This window comes from Ochotona princeps, chromosome 21 (assembly GCF_030435755.1).
Source record: "Ochotona princeps isolate mOchPri1 chromosome 21, mOchPri1.hap1, whole genome shotgun sequence".
NCBI lineage: Eukaryota > Metazoa > Chordata > Mammalia > Lagomorpha > Ochotonidae > Ochotona > Ochotona princeps.
Window position 1 is genome coordinate 41,460,317 of NC_080852.1, and position 15,606 is coordinate 41,475,922.

At 61.6% G+C, this 15,606-nt stretch overlaps 1 protein-coding gene across 2 annotated transcripts; it reads right to left on the minus strand.

Annotated features, from left to right (window-relative positions):
• Nucleotides 1-120: 120 nt before the first annotated feature.
• On the minus strand, nt 121-14,500 carry TRNT1 (tRNA nucleotidyl transferase 1). Of its 2 annotated transcripts, none has more exons than XM_058678522.1 (7): nt 14,174-14,500; nt 9,888-10,081; nt 4,528-4,666; nt 1,886-2,012; nt 1,070-1,263; nt 484-737; nt 121-386 (listed from the first exon to the last, which is right to left on the minus strand). In XM_058678522.1, the coding sequence occupies exons 1-7, from the start codon at nt 14,319-14,321 to the stop codon at nt 132-134; spliced, it is 1,311 nt and encodes a 436-aa protein (XP_058534505.1). In that variant the 5' UTR covers nt 14,322-14,500; the 3' UTR covers nt 121-131. The 2 variants fall into 2 exon arrangements, with proteins under 2 accessions (XP_058534505.1, XP_058534506.1); XM_058678523.1 differs by having other exon boundaries at nt 214-381.
• Between the last annotated feature and the right edge of the window lie 1,106 nt (nt 14,501-15,606).

The following is a 15,606-nucleotide window of genomic DNA, read 5'->3' on the forward strand; positions in this document are numbered from 1 at the left end:
GTTCAGACACAGTACCTGTGGTTGCTTCTGGGCAGACAAGCCTTTTTGTTGGAAGGTCACAGAAAGCCCTGGGCCGCAGCGGGGGACCAGCCGAGGCCCAGGGACGCGGCCCGTCTCGCAGCGAGCTGCCCTCAGCTCCCTGGTTTCTGTATGTGGCTGAGAAGCTCATCCTTCTCCATCTGGTAGCCACTTTTTTTCCACTGGTTCCGCAGCTGCTGTAGAAGAGCCCCGATCTCCTTCCCTGATGCAACGCCCGCTCTCCTGAGGTCGTGGCCGCTCACGGGGAAGGGCGGGATGGACCAGCGCTGCAACTCCTCCAGCAGCCGCGGCTCGCCCTGGTACTTGAGCAGCTCACACACACGGGCCTTGGCGTCCGGCTCCCTGCACTGGGCGCACACAGCAACACCGCTCAGTCTTGGAGCAACGCCCAGGCTGGCCACAGCGTCCCCGGGACAGCCGCGCCGTCCCCCGCCATGTACTCACATCTATGACGAAGTCCTGGTAAGGCCTCAGGGGTTCCGAAGTGTCTGCTGCTTTCACTAACTCTCTCCTGTTCTTGACTATAAATAACCCAAGGTTCTTCTCTTCTTTCGAGATCTTCAATCTCAAATCCAACTTAGTGACATCATCCTGTCCTCTGAATAATGAGGCCAAAACAGTCACTGGCTTCGGGGCAAGGCCTGCCACGTTCTCAGAGACTCTGTCAAACTCTTCTAAATTGGCATTAGCGGGTAAGCCTGGGGGAACAAAGCATTTTCCTGTGTTTAGCGAAGCCAGGTCTGTGCAGAAATGCCGGTGGCTGACCGGCTCCTGGTCCACCCCCCAGCAGGTGGTGGGGTGCAGGCATGGGCACACGAGGACGGCCTGCCGGCCTGCACTCCCCCGCAGCACCAGGGCAGCCGCGGCTCGAGTCCTGCCCGTCTCACAGGCACCAGCTCCCCAGCCACGAGCCCTCCTGTCAGACCAAGGCCTGACTTAAAAGCACTAAGAGTTCTCCGACTCCAGGAATCAGACCTCTTTAACTTGAGGTTCCAGTGCAAAGTGAAAACCTTTGGCTCCATGTTCTTACCTATGTAAGGGGCCACACCAAGCCTGTAGGTCAGGTGCATCAAGTGATTGACGTGGTTACCAGTAAGAATTTTCTTCAGCTCCACCCAAATCCTTTCTCCTGAAATTCCAGCCAAGCCTTGTGCATTTTCTGCAATTGCTTCCAAAGTCCCGGGGTCATGCTCCCCAGGATTCTCCACGACTCTCCCGTAAAACCTACGGACAGAAGCGTGCCAGTGACTGCCCCCCACGCCGGGGTGCCCAGCGAAGGTCTACACTGGGTTCTGAGTGTCACCCAACCACCGAGCTGCGAACACACTACGCAGGAGTTCCTCAGAGTTCGACATCAGTGCCTGTGCAGACCCCGGAGGCCGGCTGCATCGACCCCCAGCCCCCGCGTGTGCTGCTCCCAGCCTTGGCCACTCGGGTGACCGGGTGAGCCTCGAGTCTCCCAGATCAATACACAAACATCCACACACGTTCCCACAGTGGCAGCTGCTGCTCTGTCCGCATGCTCACTGCTCCTGGAAAAGGCCCCAAGGGCCCCAACATCCCTCCGCTGTGCGGCCAGAGCTGCCCGGCCGCTGCGACAGCGCCGCGGGGCGGGAGCCTTGTGGCTTGAGCCCCGGTCGGGAGGCGGCCTGTGCTGAGCCGCGGGCACTGTGCCATGGGGCACCTGATCCAGAGCTGAGCTGCACGGGGCCCAGCACCTCTGAAGACGGCACTGCAAGGGCACCGCCCCCTGCTGGGGCAGCACGAGGCCACCAGGAGGCGCCAGGGACGCGACAAGGGACACCACCCGCATTTTGTATTTAAAACAAGGTTTAAAACCTCTTACCTGAAATATCTTAGAATTCGAAGATAGTCTTCTTGTATTCGCTGTTCAGCCTGCCCCACAAATCTAACTTTCTTATTTTTTAAATCTTCATAACCATTAAAATAATCAAACAAGGTGCCATCAAAACCTAGTCAGTAGAAAGAAAGAAAAGATCATCATCACAGGGCCTGCGTGTGAGATCAGCTCAGGAGAGATAGTGACGTCATGACGGGGCCTGTGTGTGAGGTCAGCTCAGGAGAGATAGTGACGTCATGACGGGACCTGTGCGTGAAGTCAGCTCAGGAGAGATAGTGACGTCATGACGGGGCCTGCGTGCGTGAGATCAGCTCAGGAGAGATAGTGACGTCATGACGGGGCCTGTGTGTGAGGTCAGCTCAGGAGAGATAGTGACGTCATGACGGGGCCCGCGTGCGTGAGGTCAGCTCAGGAGAGATAGTGACGTCATGACGGGGCCTGTGCGTGAGGTCAGCTCAGGAGAGATAGTGACGTCATGACGGGGCCCGCGTGCGTGAGGTCAGCTCAGGAGAGATAGTGACGCCATGACGGGGCCTGTGCGTGAGGTCAGCTCAGGAGAGATAGTGACGTCATGACGGGGCCCGCGTGCGTGAGGTCAGCTCAGGAGAGATAGTGACGTCATGACGGGGCCTGTGCGTGAGGTCAGCTCAGGAGAGATAGTGACACCATGACGGGGCCTGTGTGTGAGATCAGCTCAGGAGAGATAGTGACGCCATGACGGGGCCCGCGTGCGTGAGGTCAGCTCAGGAGAGATAGTGACGCCATGACGGGGCCTGTGTGTGAGATCAGCTCAGGAGAGATAGTGACGCCATGACGGGGCCCGCGTGCGTGAGGTCAGCTCAGGAGAGATAGTGACGCCATGACGGGGCCTGTGCGTGAGGTCAGCTCAGGAGAGAAATAGTGACGCCATGACGGGGCCTGTGTGTGAGGTCAGCTCAGGAGAGATAGTGACGCCATGACGGGGCCTGTGCGTGAGGTCAGCTCAGGAGAGATAGTGACGCCATGACGGGGCCTGTGTGTGAGATCAGCTCAGGAGAGATAGTGACGCCATGACGGGGCCTGTGCGTGAGGTCAGCTCAGGAGAGATAGTGACGCCATGACGGGGCCCGCGTGCGTGAGGTCAGCTCAGGAGAGAGAGAGTGACGTCATGACGGGGCCCGCGTGCGTGAGGTCAGCTCAGGAGAGATAGTGACGCCATGACGGGGCCTGTGTGTGAGGTCAGCTCAGGAGAGAAATAGTGACGCCATGACGGGGCCTGTGTGTGACAGCCTGGATCTGAGAGAAAACAGCAAAAAGTCTGCAAAAAATTAAAGCACTGTTCTATGTCACAGTGACTGAGGTGAACAGAGCGAAAAGGCTGCTCCAAAAACGACACCACCTACGACCTGAGTGACCTCGGGCGAGGGCAACAAGTAAACTGGTTAATTTTGGACAAAACAAGCAAAAAACATCTGAAACCACAAATGAGGAAGAGGCGCAGATACGTGGCCATTCCCGTAACTTTACAGTAAACACCTGGAAACACAACAGTCCAACAGAGAACACAGCTTCCAGGAGAGCGCTCCCCAGGCGTGGTCGCCCTGCCGTGCGGCTCCCATGCTGAACAGAATGACCAACGCCTACCACAGGCACACGAGCCGCCGCTTTGGAAGGACGAGCAGCCACCGCGGGCACTCAGCCTCCCAGGAGCTGCCCCTTGCCTCCCCTCGGCTCCCCTCGGCACCGGGCAGGCACTGACCGAGCAGACGCAGCCCCACGCGGCCTCCGCGAGGGGAGCAACAAAACGAGTGTGTGCCCAGCTCTATCGAGCTGAGAACACACTTGGCTGCCCGACTCAGGCAGGGCGAAGAGTCCAGCCGGGCGCAGTGCTTGCCACGGGACAAGATCCGAGTACCAGCAGCACAGCTGCCGGGAGAGCCTCGCCACTCTCCGGTCTGTCCTCAGGAGCAGCTGACCGCTTTACTGAGGCTCGAAGGAGCCTGTGCCCGGGACCCAGCAGGCAGCACAAGCCGGAAGCTGTAACATGCCACCGGCAGGAGGCCCACAGGCCAGCCGCACAGCAGCTTCCATGCTGCAGGACTCACGGCATGACCCTCCCCTGCCTTCCTGATCCAGCCGAGCATCAAAGGCCTACCTGCCATTTCACACACGAAGCAGGCAGTCAAACACAGGCAGCGCCACCAGCCTCCCTCCACCCGCAGGTGGCTCCCGCCCCGCTCGCCAGGGCAGCATGGCAACCAACAGCTACCAAGGGGCAGTGGCAAGAACACACACACGCAAGATGCCGAATTCCTCCACCAAATGTGTGCCGAGGCCAAGAGCAGGGGACATCTGCGTGTGTATGGTCGTGTGTGTGTGTGTGTGTGTACGCCCATGGGGGCACACGTGCACACGGGGAGCAGTGAGAACGGCCCTGGGCGGGGCTGGCAGTGTGTGCTCACAGCGCTCTGCGTGTCACTCCAGAGCCACCGCACGCCTACGCCACCAGGCGCCGCTCCAGCCTGCCTTCCACCGGCCGCACGCGTGGCAGGGACAGCACGCACCTGGCTCCAGGCCTGGCCAGCGGCCCGTCCCTCGGCCTGTGGGGCCGCTCCCACGCACGGGCCCGAGCGGGGGTGGAGCCTTACCCAGGAACATGGAGTTGATGGTGAGGTCGCGGCGCTCGGCGTCCTTCTGCCAGTCAGTGGTGAACTGTACCTCGGCGTGCCGCCCGTCGGTGGCAACATCCACACGCAGGGTGGTGATCTCAAAATTTTCTTCATGAAGCTGCAATGAAAACACGGGTTCTGAAAAATTATTTCCTAATACGACCCCAATTTAAAAAACAGTCTTCATTGATAACACACATCTAATGTGGCAGAGGAGGACAAATGGCCGAAAACTGGTCAAATGAGTTAAAACTGCGCTTCTCTGGCGGCTCAGACGCCTCACCGATGGGGACACGGGCAGAAGGCCTCAGACCCCGTGCAGGGCTGTGACCATGTCACACCGAGCCCAGACACAGGGCAGAAGGCCCCAGACCCCGTGCAGGGCTGTGACCATGTCACACCGAGCCCAGACACGGGCAGAAGGCCCCAGACCCCGTGCAGGGCTGTGACCATGTCACACCGAGCCCAGACACAGGGCAGAAGGCCCCAGACCCCGTGCAGGGCTGTGACCATGTCACACTGAGCCCAGACACAGGCAGAAGGCCTCAGACCCCGTGCAGGGCTGTGACCATGTCACACCGAGCCCAGACACAGGCAGAAGGCCTCAGACCCCGTGCAGGGCTGTGACCATGTCACACCGAGCCCAGACACAGGCAGAAGGCCTCCGGCAGCGCTCTGTCCTCTGGACCCTGTACACCCGGCAGCACACAGTGGCTCTCTGGACCCCATGCAGCCGAGCACTTCATCCTGAGCCACGGCCTGCCGGCAGGAGGCAATCAGCAGAGCTGCCCCTCAAGGCCACACGGCCCATCTGTCTCCGGAGAGACACAGCCGGGGAAGTCAGGAGCCTTCATGCCAGAAGAGCCTCTGTGTCCCCCTGACCACCAGAGGCACCTGCCTACATATCACAGAGAACATCATTCCTAACGGAGAAAAACCAGATGCCCAACGACACAAGGACGGGGCAGGCGGACAGGCGGACAGGCGAAGACGCAGGCTCTCGGCTGCGAGGCGCACGGTGCTGCCACGTGGTTTCCAGTCCGCGCAGGCGGGATGTGTTTACCACAGAAGCAACGCTCGCGGGAAGGGAGGGACCTGCACGGCGCTACCGGCGGAGCTCGCCTCTCGGAGCCTCCCTCACCAGGCAGAGCCCAGGCGTGACCCCAGGGAGCAGACACACCAGGACGGGCAGGCCCAGGGAGCACCAGCTGAGCCCTTGGCCCCGACCCCGCGCTGACACGCACGACTCCCGAGCGCACACGGCGCTGCTCCTCGGGCACCGAGGCAGGGAACCGGCCGACGCCCCAGCGCACGGTCAGACCCTCCACCTGACAGGCCCACATTTAGGAATGAAAACTTGAGGAAAAGGGGCTTGGGAGAAACACATCACCAAACTCACAACGCTCCCTCAGTAAACACTACACCCACAGCCAGGAAGTAGACGTCATAGATAACAACATGTGGTCAGCGGCCGGCGGGAGGGTGAGAGCGCAGCCCAGGCCACAGTCGGAGGGGTCATTCAAGTACAGTGCTGGCAGGGCCCAGGCCACAGGAGCCTGCCAGGTGGACAGTGTGCAAACAGCAGGTCAGCACACACAAGCAGGTCAAAACCACCAGCACACACGGCCGTGCACAGACCACCAGCACACACAGCTGTGTACACACACCACCAGCACACATAGCTGTACAGACTGCCACCAGCACACACGGCTGTGCACACAGACCACCAGCACACACAGCTGTGCACACACACCACCAGCACACACGGCTGTGCACACACACCACCAGCACACACGGCTGTGAACACACCTCCAGCACACACTGCTGTGCACACACAGACCACCAGCACACACGGCTGTGCACACACACCACCAGCACACACGGCTGTGCACACACACCACCAGGACACACGGCTGTGCACACACCTCCAGCACACACGGCTGTGCACACACACCACCAGCACACACGGCCGTGCACACACACCACCAGCACACACGGCCATGCACACAGACCTCCAGCACACACGGCCGTGCACACAGACCTCCAGCACACACAGCTGTGCACACACACCACCAGCACACACAGCTGTGCACACACCACCAGCACACACGGCCGTGCACACACACCACCAGCACACACGGCTGTACAGAGACCACCAGCACACACGGCCGTGCACACACACCACCAGCACACACGGCTGTACAGAGACCACCAGCTCACACGGCCGTGCACACACACCACCAGCACACATGGCTGTACAGAGACCACCAGCTCACACGGCCGTGCACACAGACCTCCAGCACACACAGCTGTGCACACACACCACCAGCACACACGGCCGTGCACAGACCACCAGCACACACGGCCGTGCACAGACCACCAGCACACACGGCCGTGCACAGACCACCAGCACACACGGCCGTGCACACAGACCACCAGCACACACGGCCGTGCACAGACCACCAGCACACACGGCCGTACACAGACCACCAGCACACACGGCCGTGCACACAGACCACCAGCTCACACGGCCGTGCACACAGACCACCAGCACACACGGCCGTGCACAGACCACCAGCACACACGGCCGTGCACACAGACCACCAGCACACACGGCTGTGCACACAGACCACCAGCACACACGGCTGTGCACAGACCACCAGCACACACGGCTGTGCACAGACCACCAGCACACATGGCCATGCACACAGACCACCAGCTCACACGGCTGTGCACAGACCACCAGCACACATGGCCATGCACACAGACCACCAGCACACACGGCCGTACACAGACCACCAGCACACACGGCCGTGCACACAGACCACCAGCACACACGGCCGTGCACACAGACCACCAGCACACACGGCTGTGCACAGACCACCAGCACACACGGCTGTGCACAGACCACCAGCACACACGGCTGTGCACAGACCACCAGCTCACACGGCTGTGCTCAGACCACAGAGCACACACGGGCCCAGTGACGTAGTTACGTAGTTACGTACTGTTTCCTCCTGCACATGGACAAGCTGCCCTGCTGTCTCTCCACGTGCCCCGAGCCAGCCCTCAGGATATACTCCCAGGCGTGGAGGTGCAGGACAGACCCTCACATTTCGCTTCCTCATTTTAACAAAATGTTATGAATACATTTTGGTTAAGCAGAGGGCAATTTACTAATGAGAAAAAATTTCTGTGCCTGGCACAATGGCTCAATCAGTGAACCCTCACCCTGCCGGCACCTGCTCCCACATTGGCCCCCACTCGTGTCCTGGCTTCTCCAATTTTCATCCAGCTCACAGCTGGGAAAGCGGTGGAGGATGGCCCATTCCCAGGCCCCTGCACCAACATGGGAGACCAAAGAGAAGCCCCTGGCTCCTGCCTTCAGACTGGCTCAGCTCTGGCCATTGTGATCACTTGGTGAGTGAATCATTGGATGGAAGATCTTCCTCTCTGTCTCTCCTCCTCTCTGTATATCTAACCTTCCAATCAAAAAATAATTTTATTTTCGGACATATTTATTGGAAAGACAGAGTTTCCAAGAGGGCAGGGCAGGGAGAGACCATCCATCCTCTGGTCCACACACTCCCCACGGCCAGAGCTGAGCTGATCCAAAGCCAGGTGCTAGGAGCTTCTCCTTGCCTCCCATGTGGGTACAGGAGCTGTGATGTGGACCATCTCTGCCGCTTTCCCAAGCCACAGACACAAGCTAGACGGGACATGAGCAGACAGCTGGAAGGGAAGGGGGCAGATGGGACATGACCGAGGCGACATGGTACTGATGGCGTTGGCAAGTGAAGGATTAGTATGTGCATCATCCTGCCGGCCCTAATAAAACCAATCCTTGAAAATCAAAACAAAAGATCAGAAAGCCTGCTCCCCTGCCCCCGCTAAAAAAAATCGGGTTTCCAATGCGCAGGCGTCGTAGGGGATCACCTCAGGCAGCACTGGAATGGAGAGTGCACGCTCCAAGATGCGAGTCCTTCAGCCTACCAGTGTAGTGGTCAGAAACTAGGCTGCCCGGGGTGCGAGTGGCTGCCATGCAGGTGCAGGTCCTGTCCTGGCAGGCCACCCCCTCCCATCCCTAATGCGGGGCTGGGAAAGGCAATGCAGGGTGGGCCACACGCTTGGGCCCTGCGACCCACGTGGGGGACCTGGACGAAGCTCCAAAGGTCTTGGCTTCTGCTCGGCTCAGCCCAGCCCGTTGCAGCCATCGTGGGGAGGGCTCACGAAAGAATGAAAATGAAGCGAAGCTCACTGTGTTTCAGTCCTCTGAGGGAACCCAGCAGTCTTGGCACCACGTACAAGAACGAGAGAGGCTCATGCAGGAGCAGACAGCGGCAGACAGACCACTGCAAACGCCAGAGCTGCAGCTGTCACGGCTCTCCAACACACTGCACGCCCTGGTGCAGCTGTCACGGCTCTCCAACACACTGCATGCCCTGGTGCAGCTGTCACAGCTCTCCAACACACTGCACGCCCTGGTGCAGCTGTCACAGCTCTCCAACACACTGCACGCCCTGGTGCAGCTGTCACGGCTCTCCAACACACTGCACGCCCTGGTGCAGCTGTCACGGCTCTCCAACACACTGCACGCCCTGGTGCAGCTGTCACGGCTCTCCAACACACTGCACGCCCTGGTGCAGCTGTCACGGCGCTCCAACACACTGCACGCCCTGGTGCAGCTGTCACGGCTCTCCAACACACTGCACGCCCTGGTGCAGCTGTCACGGCTCTCCAACACACTGCACGCGCTGGTGCAGCTGTCATGGCTCTCCAACACACTGCACACCCTGGTGCAGCTGTCACAGCTCTCCAACACACTGCACACCCTGGTGCAGCTGTCATGGCTCTCCAACACACTGCACGCCCTGGTGCAGCTGTCACAGCTCTCCAACACACTGCACACCCTGGTGCAGCTGTCATGGCTCTCCAACACACTGCATGCCCTGGTGCAGCTGTCACGGAGCTCCAACACACTGCACACCCTGGTGCAGCTGTCACGGAGCTCCAACACACGGCACGCACTGATAAACCTGCCACGGAGCTCCAACACACGGCACGCACTGATACACCTGCCACGGAGCTCCAACACACTGCACGCACTGATAAACCTGCCACGGAGCTCCAACACACTGCACGCCCTGGACGCTGAGCCCCGTCACGACACATGACCTTTGCCAAATCGAGGCTCGCTTGCCCCTGCAGGAGGCAACCAGGACACCAGACGCCCAGGGCACCATGGAAGCTGGCGAGAGCACACAGGCTGCCAGCAGGGCAGAGGGACCCAGGGCCGCCCGGGCGCTGTCTGGCTGTCTTGCAGCAGGCCATGCACTCACCCTGGCCGTCACGGTGCCGTGCTGTTCCCCCTTGTTGTGGATCATGCGCACGCCGGCTGCCTGGAACATCTCCTTCATCTGCTCTGGCGTGGCAGTGGTGGCAAAGTCCACGTCCTGCGGCTTGACCCCCGCCAGCAAGTCCCGCACGGCCCCTCCTGCGATCCGCAGCTCGTGGTTCTCGCGGTGGAACAGCTCTGAGAGACACAAGGCTTCATGTCAGTTTGTCTCTCCCCCCGTCACCAGGCAACTGGCTCTGGCCAGTGCAGCCATCGGGGAGTGAACTTGGGCCAAAGATTTTTGTCTCTCCCTCTAACTTTGCCTTTCCAATCAATCTTCGGGGTGGAAATTGCTGTGTATGGCATGTCGCTGAAGTGCAGCCACTGACTCCAGCGCCTGCCCCAGCACAGGCACACAGCGTGGGAACCAAGCCACCCAGGAGCTGGCCTGCCACGCACCACCCCACCCTGAGTTTCTGTGGAACACAGACAGCGGCACAGGACGGTGTCGGCAGGCATGGCCACCCTGAGCCCAGGGTGCAGGACACGGCGGGCACACCGCCCTAGAGCCACGCCCGAGCAGGGGAGACGGCTCCCACCTGCCCATCAGCATCACACTGGAACCAGGCTGCTGAGAGGCCACCACGGAACCACACCCAGCCCGCCCAGCACCAGCTCAGCCACCGGGGCCATCAGTCCCTTCCACAACTGCCTGCCGCGGCCTGATGGGGCGAAAAGTCACACAGGCATTTAATCAATGCAGGGCCTGACTTGACTGTGCTGTGCGGTCCATGGGGGAGGGCCCAGGTGGGCTCACGGCGACAGCTCCTGGGTGCAGCTCCCTGACACCTGCCACTGCCGGGCATAGCTCTCTGCCACCTAAGCAGACATTCTGCCAGCGTGAGCCCGAGGACACCACTGCAGTCAGGAAGAGCCGACCAGCAGGGTCCCCCAGACGCGGAGCCTCTCAGAGGATGACTCAGAACGGCAGCAGGCCCAACACCTCAACAACTAGCGGCTTTCCAGCATGGGCCTTCTGGGAAGAGAGGGTGGACAAACACCACAAATGCAACCAGTGAAGGTTAGAGGTAAACCGGGCTGGGGTGCGGCAGGCGTGACCCTGCGTGCCAAGCTGTGTGGGCAGTGCTGTGACACCAAGACACCTTGCTGCACAACTGAACACGCATCAGAGCATGTAACGGCGCGTCTGTGCTGGGCTCACCGACGAGGCCAGGACGTGAGAACTCTCCTCCGGGCCGGCCAGCAGAGGGCCCAGCCTGGGCGCGCTTCGCTCCCGGTCCCAGCACCCTGCTCCACACGACCCAGCCAGCCTCCGCTCCCACCCCGCACCCTGTCCTGCCCCATTCCCTGGGGGTCTAAAGGATGGGCGCCCTCCTCTCCCTCCGCCCTCAGAAAGCTGGCTCTCCCCACACAGCCTCCGTGTGTCCTCAATGCCGGGTCCCCCCCAACCCCACAGACCCCTCAAGGCCACTCAAACCGTCAATCACAGAGGTGGAATTAAAATCTGCTGTGGTGAGAGCCATGAAGCCAGCACACACGAGGAAAACTTGGCAGTACAGAGCAGCGGGTTCTCCCAACCCCATCTCCGCGAGTCCTTGCACACGGGACCCACGGCTCGCCCACCTCCACACCGCAGGTCCCGGGAGCAGGTCCCGCTCCTCCACTGCTCCACCCTCTGCTAGTGTCCACTATGGAGGCAGGGAGGGGAAGGCCCGACAGGCCACCAGGTGGACAGCTGACAAAAGGCAGCGTGGCCCAGCTCTGGCGATGGGGGCATTTGGGGAATCAAGCAATGGGTGAAACTGCTGTCTCTGCCTTTGAACACTAAACAAATTTAAAAAATTAAACTAGCATGGCAAAGTCAGGCAGCCCATTCCCGGTTCTGAACGCACGCATGACACATGGCCCAGGCCGACCCCCGCTGTCCCCGCTGCTGTCCCCAGCCCTCTCCACCGTCCCCCCTCGGTCTGCTCATCGCAGCAGGCGCCACGTTACACCCAATGCGCAGACATCTTTCCACAACCATCTCTCTTCTCACGGAACTTCACCGCACGCAGCCCCTGGCTCTGCCTGGAGGTCCCCCCAACTCACTGCTAGGGAGGGCCGCTCCCCAAAGCCCTGAGCCAGCTCTCCCCCCTCTGGCCCACACCCCGTGACGGGGCGTCCGTGTGCTCAGCCGGTACATCAGGGCACGAAGCCCCGGCACAGCACACCACCCCGCCTGCTGCTCGTCCGCCTGTTGTCACGGCTGCCTCTGACCACACACTGGCCCTGCTGGCTCACTGCCTGGCACCCGCCCTGATGCCACCGTCCAGACCAGATTACAAGCAATGTCCCTCGCCAGGGCGAGCACGGGCAGATTTCTCGGGGCCGCCACTGAGGCCACTCCGTGCCCACTCGGCCCAGTGAGACCACTCTGTGCCCACTCGGCCCACTGAGGCCACTCCGTGCCCACTCGGCCCAGTGAGACCATTCTGTGCCCACTCGGCCCACTGAGGCCACTCCGTGCCCACTCGGCCCACTGAGACCACTCCGTGCCCACTTGGCCCACTGAGGCCTCTCCGTGCCCACTCGGCCAGTGAGGCCTCTCCGTGCCCACTCGGCCAGTGAGGCCTCTCCGTGCCCACTCGGCCAGTGAGGCCAACCCTCTGCAGCTGTTGCCTGGTGCTCAGGTTCAACACCAGTGCTCACCTGAATGTCACCTAGCTGTTCTAACTATGCAGGGGGGCACAGCTGAGGTAGCCACCAAGTCACCGCTTCAAGACCCATGTCACAGGCCCAGCGCGGTAGCTTAGCAGCTAAAGTCCTCGCCTTGAACGTGCCAGGATCCCATATCGGTACTGATTCTAATCCTGGTGGCCCTGCTTCCCATCCAGCTCCCTGATTGTGGCCTGGGAAAGCAGTCGAGGACAGTCCAAAGCCTTGGGACTGGTTCAGCTCTAGCCATTGTGGTCACTTGGGGAGTGAATCACTGGATGGAAGATCTTCCTCCCTGTATATCTGACTTTGCAAAAAATAAAATAAATCTAAAAAAAGACAAGACCCAAGTCACTTCCAATTCCACCTGCTGCTAACACAGATCCGGGAGTCAGCATGAGGGCTCCAGGTCCCTGACACGCCTGGACGATGTGGACACAGCTGCTGCCCGAGCCAGGGGCTGCAAGAGCCCTCTATCACAGAACAAAGCAAAGAAAAAGCTTGCAGCAACTTTGAGCGGGGACCACGAAGCCTTGTTTTAGGTTTTCTCACCTCAAGACTGTGACAAGCCGCTCTGGAACACAGAAGCGAGGAGAGCTTTACGCAAGCAAAGCCGATTGCAGAGCAAGGGGTGGGGGCCTGGGGCTTCGGCATGGCAAGCCAGGCCATCGCCCACACCGCATCCACCGGGACGCCCACGCCAGGCCCACTCCAGCTCCTTGCTCGGTGCCTGGGGAAGCAGCCGACACACCTGAAAGGTGTTCTGGGATCCCGGCTTTGGCCGAGCCCAGCCCTGGCAGGCGCAGCCATTTCAAGGGCAAACCAGCAGATGGAGAGACCTCACTGTCTCTCCCTACTCCACTTTTCAGATAACAAACCTTTAGAAAGAATAAAAGCCATAACCAGATGACCACGAGCCGTCGCGGAGAAGCACTGCTCTGAGACCCCGCCCCCTTCACTCAAAGACTCTTCAAAGTCACGCAACAAGTTAACAGCATTTCAGAACAGGAGCCAGGAGGTAGAGTGAGCCATTAACTGTCTGATTCGCTCTCATTAAACCACTTCCAAACACCTCCCGGCTCAGGGTGTTGAGAAGGCCCCTTAATCACCCTTCGGTAAGGCACGCAGTGGTGCCCACAGTAAATGCAGCCCAGCGTCGGAGCGCAGGCCAGGAAGCACGCCTCCCACCCGCGACCCTCGGCACGCCGGCCTTGCGCACGCACCTGTGCGGTACCGCACCCAGAGCCTGCCCCCTTCCCTCCCCGCTTGAGCTTGCCACAACCCTGCCAGCTTCACGCACAGTGAACCTAGCCACGTAACCCAGGCTTAAGTGCGAAACGTAAGCGACAGACAGGAGCGCACGCAGCGCTCACCAACGGGGAGGTCAGAGCCCGTGTCCAGCCCCCAGGCACGGGGCGGGCAGGGCCAGGCCCACCCTGCCACAGCCCAACCGCCAGCACAGCAGCCGGTGGTTGCCCTCCCCCACCAGCCAGGACGAGGACGCGGGGCGCCACCCGAAGGTGCTGACCTCCGCCTCTCCCGCTCCAGCGGCTCCCCCGGGGGTCGACTCACCCGTGAGGCTCTTCAGCCCGTCCGTGAACAGCGCCTGGAACTCCGAGGACTGCAGCTTCATGGTGAACAGGCCGCGCTGGGGAAGGCGTAGGCGGCTCCAGGTGCAGCTCAGCACGCGCCGGGGCCAAGGCCGCAGCCACCTCAGCATCTGGGGAGTCCAGCCGAGCGCGCCCCTGCGAGGCACGGGGGGCGCACCATCAGCACCCGGGAGACGCACCTGCGGCCAGGCTCACCAGCTGCTCCGAGCCGCGGGCAGGGCAAGGCCCGGGCGCCCGCGCGGCTTTCCACCTGCTGCCAATCGGCCGCTGCGGGGCCCCTTTCCTGCCCTCCCCTCCTGCAGTCCCCCAGGGAGGGAAAGGGGTGAAGGCGGAGATGGAGTAACAGGTGGGACCCCACTGGGGCCTCTGGGGGCGGGGAGCGGAAGCGCCCCAAACAGCACGCGGGTCCGCGAGCTCGGGGACGGAGGGTGACCGCGCTCGCACGGCCGGCCGCAGCCGACAGCGCCCGGGCCCGACGGCCTGCCGCGCCCGCGTGGGCCAGGACAGAACGCTCCGAAAAACGCCGAAAAACGCCCGTCCCGACTGACGAACGCCCGCTCACCTGCCCGCCACCGCCGCCCCGCGCGCACTGCCGACGGGAAGGCGCTGACGCAAGGCGCGCGCCAGCCCGGCGCCAATGGGGAGGGCAGCGTTCGTGGGCAGGGCCGGCACTCACCACGCCCCGTCCGCCGACGCGCATGGGCGCAGGCGCAGCGCAGCCCGAGGTGGCGCGCACGCGGCCGGCGGCCTGGTCAGTGTCCACGCTGGCCGCCGTGGCCCTCGGCCTGCCGGGCGCCGGGCGCGGAGGCCCTGGAGGCCGGGCGGCCGTGGCAGGTGCAGCCTGGGTCCGCACAGCGGCGAGGGCGCAGGCCTCGGGTCTGGGAGGGGAGGCGCGGCCCGGCAGGCCCCCCAGGCGCCCGGCCTGGCCCCGCGCGCTCCCGGCCACCACCTGACGGCCGCGGGGGGACACGGAGCACCAGCTCGCCGCTCCGCCCGCGCGAGGGCGCCCGCAGCGTGTGAAGAGGCGGAACTGGAAGTTGCCTGTGTGTTTTTAATCGACTTTCCCGGGAACTGCCTGTGTATGTGTGGGGTGTTGCGAGTTGACCAAATGTACCTAGAGATGGGTCGGAGGCCGACACGTAGAAGCTCAGGAGCCTTCGTTCAGCAGCTGGCCGACCCGTGGACTGTCCCTTCCACCGTGTGTGGGAGAGGGGAGCAGCCCTGATCAGCCAAGCTTAATCAGTGCACAGTGCAAGCCTGGAACACGCACCCAGTTTAAACACCTTGTGCTTTATCCAGTCAGTGAGAGTCGCGTCCCACCCGGTAGCAAACAGCAGAACCAGGCAAGCAGAACCTTCCAGGTCTATTACAACAGTTTGGGTCAGTCAGCTTACT

What these genes read in the sequence shown, in the direction of transcription:
- TRNT1 (XM_058678522.1), bottom strand. Translation starts at nt 14,321, where the DNA reads ATGCTGAGGTGGCTGCGGCCTTGGCCCCGGCGCGTGCTGAGCTGCACC. An exon ending in CATCAACTCCATGTTCCTGG is followed by an intron (nt 2,013 to 4,527) that starts GTAAGGCTCCAC and finishes TCTACTGACTAG; the next exon opens with GTTTTGATGGCACCTTGTTT. An exon ending in TGGTGTGGCCCCTTACATAG is followed by an intron (nt 738 to 1,069) that starts GTAAGAACATGG and finishes TTGTTCCCCCAG; the next exon opens with GCTTACCCGCTAATGCCAAT.